The 21016-nt window shown below is 49.7% G+C and overlaps 8 protein-coding genes across 8 annotated transcripts; 4 read left to right on the forward strand and 4 right to left on the reverse strand.

Moving 5' to 3' along the window:
• Positions 1-7758: 7758 nt before the first annotated feature.
• Positions 7759-8124, forward strand: PtA15_1A32 (uncharacterized protein; the record flags this gene model as incomplete). Its single annotated transcript, XM_053165346.1, has 1 exon — positions 7759-8124. One exon carries the CDS (start codon positions 7759-7761, stop codon positions 8122-8124), a length of 366 nt encoding a protein of 121 aa, XP_053016249.1.
• Positions 8125-8461: 337 nt separating this feature from the next.
• On the forward strand, positions 8462-9674 carry PtA15_1A33 (uncharacterized protein; the record flags this gene model as incomplete). Its single annotated transcript, XM_053165357.1, has 4 exons — positions 8462-8668; positions 8734-9243; positions 9319-9534; positions 9618-9674. 4 exons carry the CDS (start codon positions 8462-8464, stop codon positions 9672-9674), a joined length of 990 nt encoding a protein of 329 aa, XP_053016250.1.
• Positions 9675-10553: 879 nt separating this feature from the next.
• On the reverse strand, positions 10554-13436 carry PtA15_1A34 (uncharacterized protein; the record flags this gene model as incomplete). Its single annotated transcript, XM_053165368.1, has 9 exons — positions 10554-10898; positions 10980-11152; positions 11223-11442; positions 11514-11637; positions 11713-12072; positions 12134-12232; positions 12297-12414; positions 12499-13323; positions 13394-13436. The coding sequence occupies 9 exons, from the start codon at positions 13434-13436 to the stop codon at positions 10554-10556; spliced, it is 2307 nt and encodes a 768-aa protein (XP_053016251.1).
• A 1752-nt stretch (positions 13437-15188) lies between these two features.
• PtA15_1A35 (uncharacterized protein) lies at positions 15189-16703 on the reverse strand (the record flags this gene model as incomplete). Its single annotated transcript, XM_053165379.1, has 9 exons — positions 15189-15219; positions 15295-15365; positions 15442-15529; positions 15601-15918; positions 16018-16076; positions 16152-16307; positions 16389-16472; positions 16546-16603; positions 16666-16703. The coding sequence occupies 9 exons, from the start codon at positions 16701-16703 to the stop codon at positions 15189-15191; spliced, it is 903 nt and encodes a 300-aa protein (XP_053016252.1).
• A 530-nt stretch (positions 16704-17233) lies between these two features.
• PtA15_1A36 (uncharacterized protein) lies at positions 17234-18132 on the forward strand (the record flags this gene model as incomplete). The annotated part of the gene is made up of 6 exons (XM_053165390.1): positions 17234-17278; positions 17378-17394; positions 17460-17525; positions 17591-17682; positions 17771-17815; positions 17885-18132. The coding sequence occupies 6 exons, from the start codon at positions 17234-17236 to the stop codon at positions 18130-18132; spliced, it is 513 nt and encodes a 170-aa protein (XP_053016253.1).
• Positions 18133-18596: 464 nt separating this feature from the next.
• On the reverse strand, positions 18597-19171 carry PtA15_1A37 (uncharacterized protein; the record flags this gene model as incomplete). Its single annotated transcript, XM_053165401.1, has 2 exons — positions 18597-18781; positions 19126-19171. 2 exons carry the CDS (start codon positions 19169-19171, stop codon positions 18597-18599), a joined length of 231 nt encoding a protein of 76 aa, XP_053016254.1.
• A 29-nt stretch (positions 19172-19200) lies between these two features.
• Positions 19201-20006, reverse strand: PtA15_1A38 (uncharacterized protein; the record flags this gene model as incomplete). Its single annotated transcript, XM_053165412.1, has 2 exons — positions 19201-19576; positions 19636-20006. The coding sequence occupies 2 exons, from the start codon at positions 20004-20006 to the stop codon at positions 19201-19203; spliced, it is 747 nt and encodes a 248-aa protein (XP_053016255.1).
• Positions 20007-20413: 407 nt separating this feature from the next.
• Positions 20414-20913, forward strand: PtA15_1A39 (uncharacterized protein; the record flags this gene model as incomplete). Its single annotated transcript, XM_053165423.1, has 4 exons — positions 20414-20423; positions 20498-20553; positions 20640-20722; positions 20811-20913. The coding sequence occupies 4 exons, from the start codon at positions 20414-20416 to the stop codon at positions 20911-20913; spliced, it is 252 nt and encodes an 83-aa protein (XP_053016256.1).
• Between the last annotated feature and the right edge of the window lie 103 nt (positions 20914-21016).

Genomic DNA, 21016 nt, shown 5'->3' on the forward strand with positions numbered 1-21016 from the left:
ATGGAAGTTTTGCCTGCTTGAGCATACAGCGCCCTTTCTCAGAAGTAGATCGATTTCCCCTTTCAGCAACGGAGTTTTGCTGAGGAGTGTGGGGAGCGGTCACTTGAAAAGTGATCCCTTTTTCTTTGAGGAAGTCCAGGAACTTGGTCGAGTTGAACTCCCCTCCTCCGTCGAAGATAACAGTTTTGATGTTTGTGGAGTGATGATTTGTAACTTCATTATAATATTGGAGAAAGAAGGAAAAGGTCTCAGATTTCTTAGACAGTAGATACACATGACGATAGCGTGTGAAGTAGTCTGTAATTTTGAAGTAGTATTCTTTTCCTCCGAACGATCTAGGATTGATTCGACCGCTGAGGTCCATGAAGACGTACTCTAGCGGTCGAGTTGCTTCAGGAAGAGATCCGGGAAAGGGGAGCCTGTGCGATTTGGATAATGAGCACGCTTCGCAATCAATTTTGCTGGCGTGAATTCCCGGAAAGAGCTTCTTCAAAGCCTTGATGTTGGGGTGACCTGCGGATCTGTGAAGAGTAGCGATGTCAACATTTGATGATGCTCAATTAGCTGAGATGGTGATTGACTGACCTTGAGATCCCGAGGCTAACTTGATGTTGCAAACGCCTCCGATAACGGCAGCGGAGAGAATGATTGAGTTATTTCGAACTAGATCGAAGGTCTTCGGTCCAGTTCTTGATACATCACATCCACGTTTGAAAAGTCTGCCAAAGCTGATGAGAGTTCCAGCTAGGTCTGGCACATGGAGGGCTTTGAGCTTGAGGGATGTGCCGTTGTTCGCGATGATAGCCACATAGCCTTCGCCCACTGATTTGAGAGTGTTGCCGTCGGCCAACGAGATGAGAGTTGATCGGGGGCAATAGTCGGTGAAGCGTGATCTTTCACTAAACATATGATGACTAGCTCCGCTGTCAAGGAAGCAAACATTGGTAGATTTCACAGCCGCAAGAGCTTGACGTATACAGAGTAATCCACTGCTTGTGGTGCTGATGGACGAAGCGTCTTGATTGTCATCTTCAGTTGGTGAAGAATTGGCGGCCTTGGCTGTGCGTTTGTTCTTTGCGAGTTGTCAACACTTCTTCTTGGAGTGCTTGGTGGCTGGGTTGTGAACGCCATCAGCGCAGACTGGGTAGTCAGTGGATTGAGCCGCTGCAAGGGCTGATTCTTGTTTTATAGCGGGAGCGGATGATGATGAAGAAATTGGTTCTTGATCACGACGTTTGCCTTCAAGTAGAGTCTTGAGGATGTTGATCGTAAGGGGTCGTTTCGTGAGAAGTATATCACAAAGGTTCAAGGAAGTGGGAAGTCGTGAGAGGAGGAACTCAGACATCCATGTTTTGTGAAGCGTGAACTCCTCTGGAGCCTTGATGATCTTGACTCCAACTGCCTCGATGCTGCTGATGCGGTCGTTGAGATCGGTGAGAAAGCCAGCGACATTGTCGCGTTTGAAGGTGATTGAAAAGAACTCCTGTACCACCTTGGCCTGGTTGTCTCCCGTTTTCGCCTCGAAGTGATTTTCGACAAGAAGCCAGATTGCTTGGGGATTGTTTTCATTCTCTGTCTTGACGAATTGAGTACGATATTTTTGACCGAGATATAGAGACAGGATACCGGCGGCTTTTCCCATTTCTCGACCGTGAGTGAGTGCGGCAGCTTTGTCGGTAGGAGTAGCAACGGTGGCGTCTATGTACATCTTCAGACCTTGCACTTGAAGATATGCCTTCATCTGTCCCTTCCAGGTTGAGAATGGAATGTTTTTGAGGAACTGAAGAGCACTTTTGTGTTCGGCCATGATGATTCTGTTTGGTCGGTGTTCGTAGTAAGTCCGGTTACGCTTCTGGGCTCATAACCTAATGGACGATGAACAGCGGACAAACTATAGAGACAGCGGTAGTACTGTGAGCTACGCAAACAGGACCGACAATGATCAGGTGGAGGCACACCTATAGAGACAGCGGTAGTACTGTGAGCTACGCGAACAGGACCGACGATGATCAGGTGGAGGCACACCTGCGGACAATCGAACGGAGATGAAACAATGAGTTGATGATTGAGTGAGACAATGATGAATGGGTGAAATACAACAACGTCAATACTAACCTATAGAGACAGTGGTAGTACTGTGAGCTACGCGAACAGGACCGACGATGATCAGGTGGAGGCACACCTGATAAAGAGGAACACAACAGTGAGGCGAGAGATCAAACTAAGCGGATATGAGAGGAAAGACATTGGGGCATACCTGCGGACAATCGAACGGAGATGAAACGATGAGTTGATGATTGAGTGAGACAATGATGAATAGAGTACAACGAGATGAAAGGGAGTTGAACTATATACATCATGACTATCATCAACTAGGTCTACGTCCGCAGCGATGAGCTCCGGCGGCCGCGCCGCTATGTGTCTCATTATGGATTTCTTCATTGACAAGCGTCCAGTTCACATCTTTATCATTACGGGTGATGGAAAATCGCGAGAAGAACTAATTGCCGTTCAGCAAGGAACAGCTGTAATCAAATTCGGCGACGATAAAAGTCTAACGCTTAAAGACTCTTTATATGTACCGAATCTTTCTCGAAACCTGATTTCATTCACTGCCCTGCTTGATAATGACAACGACATCCTGATAAAAAGGCGAAACAATACTTGCAAAGTTTTTACAAACAATCATGAAAGGTTACTCAATCTTGATTTATCAAATAAACTCTTTGAGGTTCGTGGCGATATTTCTCCCGCCAGCAAAGACTCGATGACCTTAATTTCAACCGTCAAAGCTCAATCCAGTTTCGATAAATGGCACAATCGCTTCGGTCATGCCAGTTCAGACCGATTGAAAGTGATTCTTCCGTCTGGCGTAAACCTTGACAAAACTCATGCCTGCAATCCATGCATGAATGGCAAGCTCACTCGAAAAAGCTTTAAAAGTCACTTTGATCAGACTACCTCTTCACTTGAAGTAGTTCATGGCGATCTTGTCGGACCAATCAATCCTTCGACAAACGGTGGCGCTTGTTATTTTTTGACTCTTGTTGATCAGTTTACCGGTTACATTGACATCACGATTTTGAAGGAGAAAAGCGATACTCCTGGTGCGATCGAGAAATATAAAATATTTTTTGAAAATCAAACTGGCCATCGAATGAAGAAGCTAATTACAGATGGTGGTGGTGAATTCTGTAACACAACCCTTTCTGACTTGCTGCTATTGCACGGTGTTCAGCACAATGTCTCGCCACCCTATACGCCTCAGCAAAATGGTATTGCCGAACGAGCGAATCGAACGATTTTGAACATGGCAAGATGCATGCCTTTACAGTCTAACCTAGCGCCCAAATGGTGGGCGGAAGCTGTAAAAATGGCGGCCGCTATAACTAACTGTCTACCGTCTCTATCTCGAAGTCGAACTTCTCCTTTAGAGCTCTTGTTCAAAAAGAAGCCAAACGTTGAATTCTTTCGACCATTCGGCTGCAAAGTCTGGGCTTTAAAACCTGAAGTCAATCATGAGCGCAAGTTTGATTCACTTTCGTGGGACGGCATTCTGGTCGGCTATGCAAATGATTATTCGTCGTACAAGATTCTTCGTCTCGACAATAAAAAGATCATTACAACCAAGCATGCGTACTTTGACGAGGAAGTTTTTCCTTCCAGCGCAGCTTTACACAAGAGCTTGGATAATCTGTTAATATTGAATAATCTACCGGTTTTTTGCCAACAAAACTTTCTTCCCTTTGCCGAAGCTGAATTGCCCATTGAAGTCGAAGAAGTAACTTTGGATGATTCAATTGAGGTTGATGACTCGGTCGGAATTGATTCTAGTAAATTCATATCAAGCGAAATCGATCGATCTAACATTATCAGTCACTCGAGATGATCAGCTAAAGCTTTACTAGCTGCTGACAAGAAGATTTCCACACCGAAAACTCACTTTCAAGCCATGAAACATGAAGAGTCTGCGGAATGGAAGCGAGCTGAAGCAAAGGAGTATGCTAACATGAAGCATTTCGACGCATGGTTGCAAAGATCAAGAAAACCTTCAGATGCACCTATTCCAGCTACGTGGGCTTTTCGCAAAAAGCTCGGACCAAACAATGAGGTCACCGAATTTAAAGCGCGCATCTGCGCTCAAGGTTTTCATCAAACCTTCGGAATGGATTTCTTTGCAAAATACGCTCCCACGGGTCGACCATCTTTGTTAAGAATTCTGCTCTCTTTCGCGGTTACTAACGACATGAAAATACATCAACTCGACATTTGGAGTGCATTTCTAACCTGTCCTTTAGAAGACCAAGTAACTCTCCTTCCTCTTCCTGGATTTGAAGGGCCGGCCGATACTGTTTTCGACCTAAATAAAGCAGTTTATGGTCTACGTCAAGCTCCTTTAGTATGGTATAAGCGTCTCTCAAATTTTCTTGTCTCCATCGGATTCAACATATCAATTTCGGATCCCTGTTTATTCTGGCAAGGCGAAAACGTCGACAAACCGCTCACGTGGATTTATGCTCATGTAGACGATCTAGTAATCATCAGCAAGGATCCGCTTATCTTTAAAGCCAAAATTGAGAAAGAGTTTGACATTAAATACTTGGGTGACGCGGAATTTCTTTTGGGAATGAAGCTTACAAGAAATCAAGACTCAATTACAATCAATCAACAACAATACATTGAAAGAAAGCTTGCTGAGTATGATCTCTCAAATGCGCATCCAGCCTTGTGTCCTCTTAATCCTTGAGTCCAACTAGATAGAGCAACCGTAGAAGAACAATCTGCCTTTAAGAAGCTCAATGTCAACTATCGCTCTTTGGTCGGTTCTTTAAATTATTTAAGCCTCTTAACTCGTCCAGATATTACATATGCTGTCAGTGCTTTATCTCAATTCCTCGAGCAGCCCGGAATGCCTCACTATGAGGCGGCAATTCAAGTTTGGCGTTACGTGTCTGGTACTCGTTATCTCGGACTCACCTATGTCAAGCAGCAAAATTCGGAATTCAAGGCATACGTTGATGCTGACTGGGGCAATTGCCCTATTACTCGTCGATCGATCAGTGGTTATGTTGCCATGACAGGTGATCATTTGATTTCCTGGAAGTCAAGCAAGCAGGAAACGGTCTCACTCTCTTCAGCGGAAGCAGAGTATAAAGCTCTTTCAGATCTCAGTCGTGAGGCAGCGTGGATTGCAAGCTTAGTTGAGGAAATCAAGATCGTCACAACTCCAGTTCAATTCAAGATTGCGGTCGATAACAAAGCAGTGATTGATCTAGCCAACAGTGAAACTTCTCAAAATAGTTTCAGAACAAAGCATATGGATATTCGACTCCATTTTGTTTGAGAACTTGTGCAAAAACGGCTCGTCAAGCTTCTCTACATCCAATCAAACCTGAATCCAGCCGATTTCTTAACTAAGCCGGTCGGTCGATGTACAATAAGAAGATCGCTCAAATCTATTGGCATTTCATGCGGTTCCAAGTCTGCTTCAAATCTTGCGACTCGAAGCACGGCGGAATGTTGGAATTCGACTCACCCTCATAAGAGGAGTACCCCTGGTGAGTAGTACTCTAGTACACTCACCAAAGAGTTCATAATGAATATTAATATTCATTATCCTCTGCAAATCTGTGACAGATCCCCTGCACAACCCAGATCGCAAGAAGCCTCGCGCTATTGCACCAAGCAGTGACAACAGCAACGTCACCGCTCAAAACTTAGTCGATTTGCTATCGACAAGCTCCTCGTGAGTTGCAGACTTCACAAACTCAGTCGAATGAAAAGCTAATCATCTTTTCATTCTTCTTTAGATCAACCAATCCCGAAGTCCAAACCAAAACAAAAGATCGAAGCAGTCAAACGTTCACGAAGACATCATACACAAGTCTTGCGGACCGTATTAGCTTGTTGATCATCGACAAAGATTAAATAAAGACTAGATCGTTACAAATATTGCTTTTAACCAGATACATCTCAATCTTGTTCAGTTGCTAGTCACTCGACTAAGTTACGGACACAGACAAGCATCTTTGAGCAGATTAAGCATCTGCCTTCAGGTAAACACCTTTGTTATTTTAATAGAACATTACTATTATATCTTTGTATTTCTTTATCAGTCATACTTATAAAAGAAATACATCTTCAGCTTTTACAATTCTCTCAATTCTTCTAAGATTTCTATTTCCTTTTCATTCTGAACCCCTTCAAGGTCCACTTTGAAAGGTTTCAATCAATGATTTTGTTTTTTGTTTTTGGAAAAAAGGATTTATCATTGTATCCAAGTTCTGGGAGTTTTTCTGGATTTGAGCCACTGCAATATGAAAGGTCATCCTACTCACTATTAATTTCCTGGCTTAAATCAGCTGTTTAAAAGGGGTTTATGAAAGTTGAAAATGTCAGTGTTTCTATTCCTCTATATTGGAAGGATCGGCACCTGAGCTTGAAATAATTTACCTTCTGATTTTGAAGCTGTTCTAGAAGCTAAGGCTTTGTTTGGAGCCAATATAAATATAGGTGATATAATCATTGGTTAATTCAATGAAAACTACAAAATTCAACATAAAGCCTCCAAATATTTTTTCTAGGCAACCTACAATACTGGTCTCTTCAAGTATGAAGTCAGATTCAACTGATTCAGCCATATTCAGTACTGTAGTACCATTATATCTCTTTTGACCAAAACAAAGCAATATAATGGTATTATGGTGCTGAATATGGCTAAATCAGTTTAATCTGACTTCATAGTTGATGAGACCAGTACTGTAGGTTTCCTACAAAAAAAATTGGATTCTTTATGTTGAGTTTTTTATTTTTTTATTGAATTTACAAATGATTATGTCACCTATATTTGGCTCCAAACGGGGCCTAAAAGATTTAGAAGCAACAACATTCACATTCAAAATGAGTCATTGTAAACCAAGGAAGGATCAAGATTAACATACATTCTGCTATATCATTTCCTCTCAGATGCCTCATGAATCCTCCCACAAAGTTCCCCTTTTTTCTGTGACTTCCTCCCACTATCTCATCTTGATATGAATGTCTGCTCTGGGCAACTGGAAAGATTTCAAAGGATCTTTTTAGCAGGTTTTGTGAAAGTGGATGTGGTTGTGTTGAAGCACTATGGTAGGTCACAAAGAGCTGGAAGGCAACTAAGATTTTGGTGAAAAGCATGGCCAATGATGGATGAATGTATTGGCTTGATGATTAAGAACAGGGAATTGTGATGGTGCTAAAAGAGTACAACCACAGGTCAGACCCACATTGCTCTCGGTATTTCTCCTTTCAATCTCTCCTTGATGCGACAAACGACCATTACCAGAAAGTTTATGCATGATGTTTGGGCGGTTGGTATCTTTGGGTGGCAATGTTGTACTGTTTGTTCGAAAAATGGTCGCGAAAATGTATGTACGTGGCAAGTCGTTATTGCCGACAGAGCGTTACTTGAGCCGCCATTCACTGGACTGAGCCCGAGGTGATATCTCGAACAAACCGGTCGGGTGGACCCAGCAACCTGTCCAGTGTTCCCCCAACACCCTCAGAATTGGCCATGTGGGTGACCCTGCAGACATGTCTAGTCGAACTTAGCTAGTTAAGGCCCGAAGGTGAAGGCGTTCACGAGGGAAGCCTTTGGCCTCTCGACAGACTTTGAGTGGTACCGCGCCGACCCACCCGACAGTTTTCGGCGGGACAAGCAGTAGTAAGTCCTAAGTTCTAACTTACTGATGGCTTCGCGCATGAGCCCTCCCGGTGTGGGGCATGGGCCCTCGGGCTGCGAATGCCGTCCCAGTACCGAGCGGAAGAGAACGCCTTCATCACCATGTTCCGGGGACTATCCTGAAGAGAGGTATACCGTACTGTGGAGTTGCATCATGCTCGCCTCGGAAGGAACCGTCTCGAAGCACCAGAACGGCGCAATACGAAGATTACCGACCTGGAACCCTCACGGAAGGCGCGCTTGCAGTGAACCGAGCACTGCCGGAGCCCGATGGTGAGATGGACTATCTCGTCGGAGAATGGGCTGAGATTCGACCAAGCGCAGGAACGCTTCCCTCAGCCAATACGCCGACACCATTCGAGCGTCACCAACAGCACGATCAGGACTCAGCGGTCCCTAGAGTCTGAGTACTTGAGAAGGTGCCTGCGCCGGTCCGCCCTGGTCATCATGCCCTGGGTGGCCGTGGGGTCGGCTGGCCGATGAGGAGAGACTCTCTCCTGCGCCTGGTCGATCGAGAAATCGCTTCGACCAAGCGGCTCTTCCCAGCAGCTCTTAAAGAGACTCTCCTCTTCCCCCCACCGTCGGTCTCTATCCATCATTCACCATCTGTGCTATTTTTGTTGTAATCTTTCGACATCAGTTTTCATACCTTCCTTCGTACTCAAACCACTTGACCCTTCCACAGCTACCAAAACACTCCTTCCACCTTACCAACTTGTCGCCTTCCTTTTAACCGCCTCGAAAATGCTTTTCTCAATCCAACAGAAGGCCGCGTCCACCTTAGGCCTCGCTATCGCTGTCTCCGCCGCCCCCTTGAATGAACGTGCCAAGCTCCCCCTCTCCGAGCGTGGTGTTGGCCTCGGATGGCTTTGCCACTTCGATGGCCCGGCTGCTCCTACCGTTGATCTTTCCTTGAATCTTCCTCTCATGCTGGGAGGATTATGTGCTAAGGTACGCGTAACCCTCCATTTCACGCGTTCTCGACTTTTACTTACTTTTGGCCTTCGTTGCCTCAGGTCAACTACGACTACGAGGGCTGTAGCAGCTTCAAGCCGTCTGGCAAAGCGCCCGCTGGCCACGGTGATCCGGTCAAGGCCCAATCAATCGACGACGGCGAAGACTCCAACGACCAGGCCAAGCCTAAGCACCATGCGAAGCCCAAGCCCGACGCCGACGGCTCTGTCGGTGCTCAATCATTCAACGACGCCGGCGGTGATGGTCAAGATGCCTCCTCCCCCGACGGCGGCAAGGCCAAATCGCCCAGCTCGCATCCCAAAAAGCCCAAGCACCACGGCGAAGACGGCGACGGACTTACCGGTGCCCAATCCTTCAACGACGCTGGCGACAACGACAAGCCCAAGAAAAACCACTCTGGTTCCGTCGGTGCTCTCGGAAACGGAGATAACGACTCTGACCGTTGCAACCGCAACGAACACTACAGCTCGCAGCTTCACAAATGTGTCAACAAGAGCTTTTTCTCCAAGGCCAACAAGGACTCCACTTGCAAGAATGGCAAACTCGATGCAGTCAGTACTTATTACTCACTGCCGCGTGTTTTCTACCGACCACAGCCAACTTACTCACATGATAATTTCTCCCAGCTCCTTAAACTCTGCCTCGACGTCTCAATCTTGGGGCTCACCAAACCTCTGCACGCTGAGGCTACCGTGCTACCTTTCGGTCCGGGACGTAATGGCAAGAACGGCTGCCCCGTCGGACAACAGCTCTCGTCGCTCCTCAACGTTTGCATTGACCAAAAGTTCTTCTCCGACCCTTTGGCCGGCCACCAATGTCAATCGGGATGGAAGCTTGACTTGGTAAGAAGATACAGTTTTCATGCTAGCAATTTACTTCATCAGATAATCTTACTTTCTTTTTCGACCCTTTCCGTCACCTATAGGTCCTCGGTATCTGCTTAGACCTAGCAGGTTGTCAAAACCAGGGCTTAACTAACTGAGTTCCTTTCGTCAACCCATTCTGTTATGTCAAGCAGTAGTTCAAGTAGCTTGTACTTTTTATTACTTATTTTTTGTTTGATTGTTTGCTGTCCAATCGTTATACCACTGTCCTTTTATCTGCCCTGATGTGTCCTAATTCAAACCACAAACCGTGTCCTTCTCTCTCACCAAACAAAAGCCATTTTGATAGGCTTGTCCCACCGCTCCTCATCAAAACATAGCTTGAGAAACTAGCTTGGTCACGAGTGCGGCAGCCGCGCTGCCAGGCCTCCCCCTTCGCTACCGCGTGCATGAAGGCTGTGGTTACAGGCCCCAGATCTGGTTCGGGAATGCCATTGTAGCTGTCCAAAATTTGGTTTACTTTCGATGTTGAAAAAATACCTTCTCAACAAACCCGACGGGGTGTTTCAGGGTGTTTCATGACCAGCAGTGTCACAGCTTTGCATGCATCAGTCCCAATCCAACCAGCACGCGGGAATTTTCTTCAGCTTGTGGACCAGTCAATGCTCCCTCCACCGATCAACAAAAGTAAGGAGGGGGGGTGAGGCGGAGTGACCAAAAGAGAAAAAAAGGATGGATGGAAAAAAAACGAAGATATGAATTATTCAAAGATACAGAGAGCGCAAAAGCGCAGAGAAAGAGAGGAATACATTATCGAACAATATCAAAGTATAATCTCGCAAGTCAAATAAGGAGAAAAGAGACAGAGGACAGGAAAGAATAGGTTCTAGACAAGGGTGAGCGTCTGTGCTCCTTTAATGGGCTGCTCCTTGAAAAATAAATGAAATATATAAAGGGACGAGAGAAGCCGACCTCGCCGATAAAGGAAGGAAGAAAGGAAAGAGGGGAAAAAGTACAACAAGAAGAATCAAAGAGAGTTACACGATAATACAGTCTTCTTTTCCTTTCTTGTTATCGGCGGTGATTGGACTAAGACCGGGAGTGGAAGAAGGAAGGGGGGGATGGACGTTGGGGAGGGAGTTTTCGTTTGGGTTGCTCGAGTTGCGTCTGCTAGTGAGCGCTGCGCGACTCTTACGTTTGCCACCAGCACCAGCACCAGCAACGCCACTCTTGCTCGTCTCCTTGTTGGTGCTGTCCTCGATCACCGTCAGCCCACCAGCCGCGTTCTTCAGACGCTCTTTGGCTCGCTTGTCGCCGTGCTCGGCTGCGCTCCTGAACCAGCGTTGCGCTTCCCGCTCATCCCGAATCGTCCCGACACCAACCTATGCAAAGCGAAGGGAAATAAAAATATACTTGATCAGTATCTCTGGAGGACTGGAATCCAATCTCGAAAGACTAGTCACCTCGGTGAAGTACCCGACGGCATATTCAGCCTTCGCCAACCCAGCCTCTGCCGCTTTCTTCGCCCACAAATACGCCTCTGTATCTGATTGGGGCAAGACACCTGGAGAGCCGACGAGATACCAAGCAGTGAGAGCGAAACAGGCCTCTTTATGATTCTGCTGAGCCGCAATATCTGCACACAGAGCGGTTTAGTGCCAATTTTCACGTTTGGGCCACAAAGAAACCAAGGGTGAAAGCTCAACTGTAATAATGGATGCTCAACGCCGCATCCTGAGGACATCCCATCCTTCCGTACTCGTAACATTCGCCTAGCTTGTATGCACTTGGTGCATACCCTAGCTCTGCTGCCCGAGCGAGCAGCTCAACTGCATAATCGTAATCGACAAAGACCACATGTTCCAAGCCACGTTCGTGTAGCAGAGCGAGCTCGTGCAGCGGATTCGGGTGTGCCGAATCTGCCAGCTAAAGATGACCGTCAGGTCTGGATTAGCACCGGAAAGAACGCATGAATGATTCAAAAAAAAAAAACTCACTTCCGCCGCTCGTTTTAACCATTTCACACCATCCTTCGGCTTTCTTGGTTGGCCTAGATCACCATTCAAGTCAGCCAGACCGAGCCGATACATGGCCAAAGGGTGTTGAGCAATTGCAGCTTTCCTGTATAATCGCACCCAAAGACCAACGATCAGACAGAAGCAACTCGACCAAGCAAAGAAAAAGTGATCAACTGACCGATAGAACTGGAGAGCTTTGTCCCTTTCTTTGCGAGTTCCCCAGCCAAACTCGCAGCACTGTCCAGCACGATACATGGCTTCGACATGGCCGTGTTTGGCAGCCAAGACGAAGAGGGGGAAGGCGCGCTCGTAATCTTGCTTCGAGCCCTTCCGGGTCATGGGACTTGAGAGATCCAATCCGGGTCCACCACTTCCGAGCTGTTGAATCCCAGCGGAGGATACACCACCCGCGGTCCCGATGGCTTTGGTGTAACAATCGGCCAATAGAAATTGTGACTGGACGTGCCCTCGGTTCGATAGTTTCTGGAGCAAGAATAGTGCCTCCTGGGTAAGCGAAGCCTTTTCCTTCTCTCTTTCACTGCGATGCAAAAATGTCAATTGACTGGTAATCAAAAGGGGAAAGAGGGACAGGAATTTACGTGTTGGCACATCCAGGTGATGAGGACTTGGAAGAAGGATCCAAAGTAGACCTTCGCCTCTGACCATCGAGGGAATCAGTTTGGCCGTCGATAGATTTGCTAGTGACAACGAGAATTAAGTACACTCTTCCAGTGAGACTAGATGTATAAAAGGAAGAATTACCAGTCCTCATCATCCTCGCCGTTCATCTCTTTCACCAGGTCCATCAAGAAACATCCAAACTCGAACATCACCTCGGGATCGTTGGTCTTCTTAGCGTTGTTTCGATAGAGCTCGAGTGCTGGGAAAGAGGGACAAAATGAGAGGGGTTTTTTTTTTTTGAGCGCATGTTATTGTGATGCAAGTACGCAAGGAGGAGGCAAACTTTTGGCATGGTTCAAGAGTTTGGCCTTGTTGCCAGGTTTGAGATGGCTGTTGTCGAGTAGTGGGCCAGCGGAGAGACTGTTGGGGTTGTTGGGGTCGAGAAGGAAGCCCTCTTGAGGATGAGGGATCGAGCTGAGTCTGCTGGATTGGCGGCGTTGGCTGGAGCGACCGAGGGAGAGGGCGTTGGTTTGGCGGTATCGATGTTCGGCTGAGTCCGGCGGTAGACTGGATGAAGGACTGTTTGTGCCGCTTGATCTGTAGTTTGGACTCGAGTGGCCCTGTGAGCGCTCTACGGTGGGATCGACTTGAAGTCCATAGAACGAGGAGGGGCGAAGGTTGGGATTGGCCGGTTGGCCCTGAGGGAATTGGTTGGGGTCGAGTGGTTGCTGTTGGATACGGGGATCCGAATGGAGGGTATGGTTGATGGTGGGTTGTTGAGAGGCAGAGATGGGATGAGGTGATTGTTCAAAGGGTTCGATTGTGTCGATCCCAAAGAACGAATCGGTCCTGATCCGAGGGCGCTGCTGTGGTTGCTGCTGCTGCTGTGGTTGCTGCTGCTGCTGTTGCTGCTTTGAGTTTGATGAAGATCTGGATGATTGAGATGATGAAGAGGATGGAAGATGGAATGGGACGGGCGATGCTGGTTGGGAGTCCTTGTCTTGGTAGGAGAAGATCAGAGGTCTGTTCCGTGGCTGTGAGGCGGGTGGATGCTGCTGAGGGGAGGTTGGGGAGTCTGCCGAGGGAGAGAGCAGGCGTTCGTTTTTGCTGGCCTGAGGCAGGGAGCGAGGGCCGGATGGATGGGGGTGGGTGGTGATGGGATTGATGACTAGATGGAGCCAAGCGCAGTGTGGTTAGTTGCTGGTCAGTTGGCTGTGTATTAGGGTGGAGATGCTTACGGTTGGGTGGTCTTGGGAGTGAGTGGTGCTGGTCGGAGGACATGGTGGCTTGGATTTGGATTTGGTTCTGGTTTTGGTTTTGGTTTTGGTTTTGGTTTTTTTGGGAAGTGGGTTGTTGATGGTTGGGGAGAGGGAGGGAGGGAGGGGGGGGGGACACGGGGCCAGGGATGGGAGAGTTGCTTAAATAGTTGGGCGGGCACAGCACTGTGCTCAGGCGGTTGTCCTGTCTGGCCGGGGCTGACCAAACTGATCGGGCTCAAGGATGGAGATGGCTGACTGGGTTTGCAGAAGAAAACGGTCGATCGAAGAAGACCACCAACGGTGGGAGGATGAGGTAAGCGCAAGAAAACCTAGAATCGGCCACAGAAGCGGCTTTCCATCCAGCAGTCCCGCCCGCACCGTCGATCACCCAAGCGACGGCCGGTGTGGACGCTGGGAATCTGATTGCTCGTCAGATCAGACCGACCGATCCTCCAAGCTTATTCCGCTGGCAACCCAGTTCCCAACAACCGCCTTCACAATCTTGGGCACCTCGCCCGCCGCGGACTTGCGCTGGTGGATCTGGGACAACCGTCCGAAGACCTACTCTTACTGCAACCTGGCCATTCGGAGCTTGCTTATCCAAATAAATAAACAAGTAAATACTGGCTAGAAGACATCATCAGATCCATTCGAACAGAAACACTTCAACCCTCCCAATTTGGAATCGAGAAGCAGACCGACTGAAAAAAGTAACAGTCTGAGTCTTCGATAGATTGCATACAGATTCACACCGCAGCCTAACAGCCAGACTCAGAGTCAGAGTCAGACTGTTAAATAGGACGTAGATACTTTCTCCAGTCAGCCTCGGCTGTGGCATCCCTGTCAAGCCCCACAGCTGAGCCACTCTTGCCGATCATCAAGAGCTTATAAGTAAGGATCAGCAGTACTCCAAGGTTTGTACATACATATCTATTTATCTATTTACACATATCACAACAAATTCACTCTATGTTTCCTTTTTTTTTTTCTTGCCTCATAAAGAATGAGATGATGTGTTGATTTACACAGATTTTTTCAGGCTCAGTTCATGGAACTCCGGAGGACCACTTGAGGGAACACACTCAGATTACATATTATCAACATATTTAAAAAATCCAGAAGCCAAGCTGAAGAATCTTGTCCATCATCATCGAACATAGATGAGTCGGGCAGGCCCAGGTCCCAAGTAGCCATTCAACACCCTGATTAATAGCCTTTGATCTTGTATAACAAGCATAGTCATGGACACCGTCATTATGGCATCATATTCATCATGATTCGGTGATCAAATGGCTTTGCATGAAGTATGAGAAGGATTTAAAGGAGTCCTTTGGTCAAAACTCAGACATTTAAGATGCACAAGGATTTAATATGCATGCCATGAAGATCTCTTAAAGGAGTGCGTGCAATGGGCAATCGAGAAGATTAAACATCTTGGCCGTAATTCATGATGGGCATAGGAAGTAGGATCATGTTTGGAATCTGAAAGTCTTTGACTTGGCATGTGCCACTACACATTAAGCCTGAAGCGAAAAAAAAAAAAGAAATGCAACGAAATCTGCAACATTTGCTTGCTCAAGAAATGAAACGAAATCTGCAGCATTTGCTTGCTCAAGGAAGGAAGCTTGGCGACAGACACTAGCTTGTTCTCCCACACCAGCACCTCCCAAAGATTTTCATCCTGCTGGAAACCATGTATCAGTTGTTCTCATTACGTGAAATCTTAAAGGAGGGCTGCGTATATGTTGTATGCACATTTGGGTCCAGTGGCTGATCAAGGCCGCATACCTCTCATAGCGCCTTCCCTACAACCACGGAGGAAGAATGGTATAAGCGCTCGGGGGGAGATGAGGAGAGATGGTGAGGATGGGATGACGGACCAGACGGCGAGTGCGGCGGCATTCGTCGGGAAGGCGCGCAAGAGACACGGCGTCATCCCCCGGTAAAATGCCTGTCGCCAGCCGCGAGCGAGAGCAGAGAGCGTTCAGCAGACGGATGGCTCATGAAAGGGGAGGACGGCGACTGACTTTGATGCCGCCCTCGAGCCTGATCGCCCGTGCGGCTGAGAGCCACGTCGGATAGCGTCGATTCGTCAGCGAGTCACACATGATCCGACTACCCCAAAGCAAAAAAAAACGACCGTTAAGCCAGAGGGATTGCAGGGAAAGGAGGGGTTCCGGGCTGACTTTTTGACGGTGTCGAGCGGATAGCCGACGAGCCAAAAGACTTCCGCCGCGAGTCCGCCGGCGATGAATTTGGAGACGGAGGGGCCGAGGGCGAAGAGGCTGGAGGGGTGATGAGTGGCGAAGGTCTGGAAGAGGTGGTTGAGGGCGTGGTAGGAGGAGAACATGAGGGCGAAGCAGGTGCGGAAGATGAGGGTGGCGGGGAGGGCCCGGTAGAGGCTCTGGAGGCCGCCGGCGCGCACGATCTGGGAGGCGCAGTCGATCGGCCCCGTGTATAGTCTCGTGCGTGGATCGGAGGTCTGGATCTGTAGCTTGGCTTTTCTGGGGTTCGCTCGACGGACGATCGTTGGCGAGGGGGAAGAGCGTGAGTGGTGTGTTCGGAGGGCGGGGTGTGTATATATGTCAGCGTGACTACTCAACATGGTTTCGATCGGCGTGACGATCGAGCAGACCGTCCAGCCGGCCAGGGCGCCAGCGACCTACATAATGGAAGAGCGAGCACTGGGTGCCGAGTGGTCGGGGCGGGGGTGGGGGTGTGGGTGGAGAGCACGTACAGCATGGGAGCGGAGCGAGAGGGGCTGAGCGCCGTCGGGAGACTCGAGGTGGCCGAGCCAGCGCCGGTAGCGCTCGAGGGAGCCCATGAGCACGGCATCCGAGACCGCCCAGCCGGCGGCCGGGGGAGAGGCGCCCTTGTAGAGTGCGCGGGGGCCCTAGGACACCGCGATTGGCGGGTTGAGCTTCTTCTTCTTCTTCTTCTGACGATGATCTTGGGGCTGGGTGTGGGGCTCAACTTCATTGCGGATGGTCTGGAGGAAGCAGTCGAGCGGGCCATGGAAGACGCCCGCGGGTGCACACTGGATGCGGAGCTTGATGGTCTGTGTGTGGCACACGAGGGTGGGGGGGTGAGTGTGTGTGTGGAGATGGGGGGATATGGGGCCGGTGACGCACATCGAAGGGGTGGCCGACGGCGAGCTTGGTGAGGCCGGAGAGCAGGCCGGCGATGAACCTGTGGGCAAGCAGCGTCTGGTCAGCTGGGCGGGCGGCGGGGTGCCTGGGGGGAGTGCTGACCCTCGCGGGTCGGGCAGCTGGGCGTGGTTGGTGGCCATCGCAGTCGCTGGCTGGCGCAGTGGCTCGCAGCGCCAGTCAGTCGGCCTGGGCTTTCTTTGGCTGCCAGCGCCGAGCCGACGACGCCCGCCGCCCGCCCCGCCGCCTGGCCTGGATCGTCGGAGCACATCAGCCGATCATCCCAGCCGATCCTCCCTCGAGTGATCCCCTAGCCGCACACACCCCCACCCCCACCACTACTTAACACGGGTCCACCCCCACCACTGCCCATCCACCCACCCAAGTACCGCAGTAGTAGTAGTCCTCTCCCCGCCATCGCCCCCCCCAAGCTCTTCTGGTAAGGCTACACCCTCGTCGCCAACACACCCAAAGCTCGACCCTGCAGCTGCAGCCTCGCCATAGCGCTCGTTGCCCAGCACCAGTCCTCCCCCACAGGGCTAACCAACGCCCCCGCCGAAACACATCACCCTATAAAGCCCTCCTCTAGACTGCCTCTTTCCCCACCCAAGAAAAAAAAAAACCAAAGCCAAAAACCCAACACACACACACACACACACATCCTTCGCCGAAAATGTCTGCATCCAACCAAGCCCCCACCCCCAAGCAATTCGTCATGGTCCAGTCCCTCACCGGAATCAAACATCTGCTCTACTGCATCGTCGCCCTCTTCTCCTTCATCCTCTTCATCGTCTCCTGCGTCGTCGTCCCCTACGAGCGAGACACCTATGGAGGGTCAGTCCACACACACACACAAACACCCTCCAACTTGTATTCATTCCTTGCTTTTTTTTTTATAGATATAATCCGCCCGCTGCCGAGCTCGCCTTCACTGCCGCAGTAGGCGCCTTCTTCACCCCCGTCTTGTAAGCCCAACACCACCATCCCACTCCATCAGAGGCCGCTCATCTTGTTTGCCTTGTCTGTCCAGTGTATGGGCCCAGCGGGTCAGGCCGGACTTCATCTTCAACTCGCTCGCAGCCGAGCTGGCCTATTGCACCTTCATGTGGTTCTTCCTCCTCGGTTGGTCCCTCACCCCCTTTACCTCTAGTCTCTATCAGACTGCTTATTCATTATTCATCACCCACACACACAAAAAAAAAAAAAACAGGCGGTGTCGGCGGATTGAGTTCGCAGACCTATGATCTCCTAGCCTGTGAGTTGGAAAAATCTTCCAGTATACAAAGGGAGCAGATCGGACTAACACCACATGTGTTGTTGATAGGTCAAAACCTGTTCATCTGTCGAGGCTTCAGCACGATGATGGCCTTTGCGTGGCTCAACTGGATCATCTTCACCCTCATCACCGGCTTCCTGCTCGTCATCCTCGCAAAGCTCTGGTCCAGGCAGTCGCCCATCAAGTGGACCGCCCCAACCAAGGTCGTCTACCTCGCTTCCCGCGGCGAACTCGAGCAGTTCTCTGACCCTTCCATCCCTGAGAAACAAACAACCTCCGCTTCACTCGAGGCTTGAGCTCATTCACTCGCTCAAAGCTACTCCCACCCCCTTCCCTTTTTTTTTTTTATCTGCTCTTAGATACTTGTATCTCCAATCGACTCTCTCCCCGCTTTTTTTTTCTTGTGTTCTTGGATAACAAATGGGTATTTTCTTTTTCACAAAAACAAACACCGGAAAAAAAAATCTTGTAAAACTTACGATTCATGATGACCCTAGATGAGTACTTCAAGCCGGCTTCTTTTTATTTCTTTTGTGTCTTGTTTTAACATTTCATTACGTTGGCCTCTCCAAAGTACACTTACTGTAGCACCAGGTACACACCCCTTTTTTTTGGCCCGTTTTTTTTTTCTCCCCGACTTTTTTTCTTCTTCCTTCAGCAAGGTTCTTTCGTTTTTTGTTGTTGTCTTTTTTTATAGAAGCACCAGCAATATCAATAATTATTCAATCGTCTTCCACATCAGATCCCTGAGTCATAGCGTTCAAAGCAGTGCGTGGCCGAGTAGCGGAAAGGAGGTGGGTGTGGTCATGGAGATGATTGAGGCGACTGCCAATGGACAATGATCGATTACGCTTACACTCAAAGACATGATGGCATCCTCATCCACAGCGGTTCCTGATCTATGTATCTCGACTCCGAACAGACTCGACTCATCGATCCGTATCCCTACATGACCAGTGGAATGGAAGAAGTCTCAACCAACTCAGTCTCCAAACAAGAGAGGAAAAGGCAGAACACAGAGGCGGGTGCCGAGGGGGCGAAGTGGCGGGGTAATTCAGTCAAGAAATCGAGAAGAGATTTGTGAACCGGTTTGTGTACGCCTCGCCGGCCCACCGACCCGACCCAGACGACCAGCATCCCTCAACGAGCAAGCCGTTGAGGGCGGGGCGCGTACGTGGTCCAGGCCTGGTGGCCGGCTCGTCTGGCCCCGGCGTATATCCATCATTATTCCCCCACCTCTTCGCCCCTCTGATTGAAGTACGTAGCAGTCCAGAGAGAAAGGAGCTTACGCCGTCCATCTTGCATTCCGTCTCGTACGTACAATTCTTCGATCATAGAGAAACTGGACTTTTGCGGAGACCGGTTCAACGTACGTCCGGCTGGTCGATGTCCTCGTCACAGGGTTCGCACTGTCGACCGCGGCGCAAGAGGATGTACATCACCCGCCGTCGGTTCGTGTAGAGCCGTGCCAAGGTGGTTCGGCCTCCGTTCCTTTCGCTGCGACTCTCCTGGGGTGGTGTGGCGCAGATCGGGAGCCCGGGGAGGACGGGGTGTCTGTGCGCTCTCGGGGGTCGCCGCGGAGCGCACCCTGGCGCAAGTTGAGTGGAGCTTGAGTGGAACTCGAAGATGCATGTTTCTTTCCGTTTCTTCATACAAATCAAAGGATGATGAGTTTGTGCGTTAACCGAGCACAGAATCGCACAGATCGAAGGAAAGACAACGAAGAGTACGCTCTTGGCGCTCAAGAAAATGACGTGACGCAGTACGGAGATCATTCATTTCTTTTTTTGTCTGAAAACGTGATCTTCAGGTTGCCAGGTTGGGTCGTTTCGTTTCGTGACACACCACAATAGGCTTCGGATGATGACTGGGAGGCTGATTGAGATTGAGCGGCGGTCCGGTGGGCGGGGTCCATGGCCATTGGCGGCTGCCATATTGGCTGCACGGAGCTATAATACGTAGCAAGCGACGAGGGCGAGGCAGTGATCTCAGGAAGACACGTGTCTGGGCGAAGGGATGGATGAGCCCTGATGAGGTGTTTCACCCGGCAAAAACCACTCAGCTGGCTGAGAATGATGTACAATAACTTTGGTTGGTGGAGTATATTCGACAGCTCCATCGAACTTTCCGGATCAAGCGCGGTATGTACGTAGCGAAATTCGCTCAGCATCCTGTGAGTTGGGCTGCATGTATGCGGTGTTTTCGAGGGTCGTGCCGGCGAAATGTGCTCATGCCCCATGGGACGGTTGATCATTACAGGGGCAGGCAGTATCTACAGGTGCTTATTTACGTCATTCTGGAATCTGAGATTGCCGAGGCGATAAGCCCGGACCCGCGTTTGGAAATCTGCACGGTGCGTTATTTTCGCCGGCGATTTCGACTCAGAGAGCCTGACTCTGAGACTTGTCATGCCCGGGCATCGCTTCCCCCGCCCCAGCGAGCACTCCTCGGCTACTTAAGCGCGCCCCATCTCTGCGCTTTCCTTCCCCTCACCCATCCAGTACTCCAACCCAGAAACCCACTCTTGCAACCACAACCCCAGTACACACAAACCATCCACAATCAAACCAATCGACCATGCCTGCCTGTTAGTCCCTCTCTCCCTCCCGCACAAGCAGTTCTGCTCCCTCTGACCTTTCTTGCGTCTCGTTTGGCCTGCAGGTGGCTGTCCCGATGTCAAGTTGGCCAACGGCCTGATCCGCTCGTGCACCTGCCAGGTGAGTTGTTGCGACTTTCAGCTCGGTCCAACGAGACACCACCTCCCAATTGACCACCACTTCCATTCTTTTCCACCGTCTTTCAGCCGTGCTCTTCCGGGAGCCTCTCGGATTGCAGCTGCAACAAAGAGACCGGCTGCGGCTGCAGCTCATCCGTCTTGCCTATGGAGTAAGTTACGAAACCAGGCCTCCTATAGCCCCCGATTCTCCCCCAACAACCTCTTGCTGACTCAGTGTCTCTTTCTTTGATCCAATAGCTCTCCCGACCGATGCTCGTGCGCCGCTGCGGGCAAGACTTGTAGCTGCTCAAGCTGTCCCTGCAAGAGCTCTGCTCCGCTCCCCGGAACCTGCTGCTCTTAGATCACGTCGGCTTCTATCTAATCCAGCCTCTTTTTATCCCAACCTGGTTGATGAAACTATCAAACCTTTTCCCCCCTTTGTATGCCTGTGCTGTTGTTCGGTC

This window comes from Puccinia triticina, chromosome 1A (genome assembly GCF_026914185.1).
Source record: "Puccinia triticina chromosome 1A, complete sequence".
Taxonomy (NCBI): Eukaryota; Fungi; Basidiomycota; class Pucciniomycetes; order Pucciniales; family Pucciniaceae; genus Puccinia; species Puccinia triticina.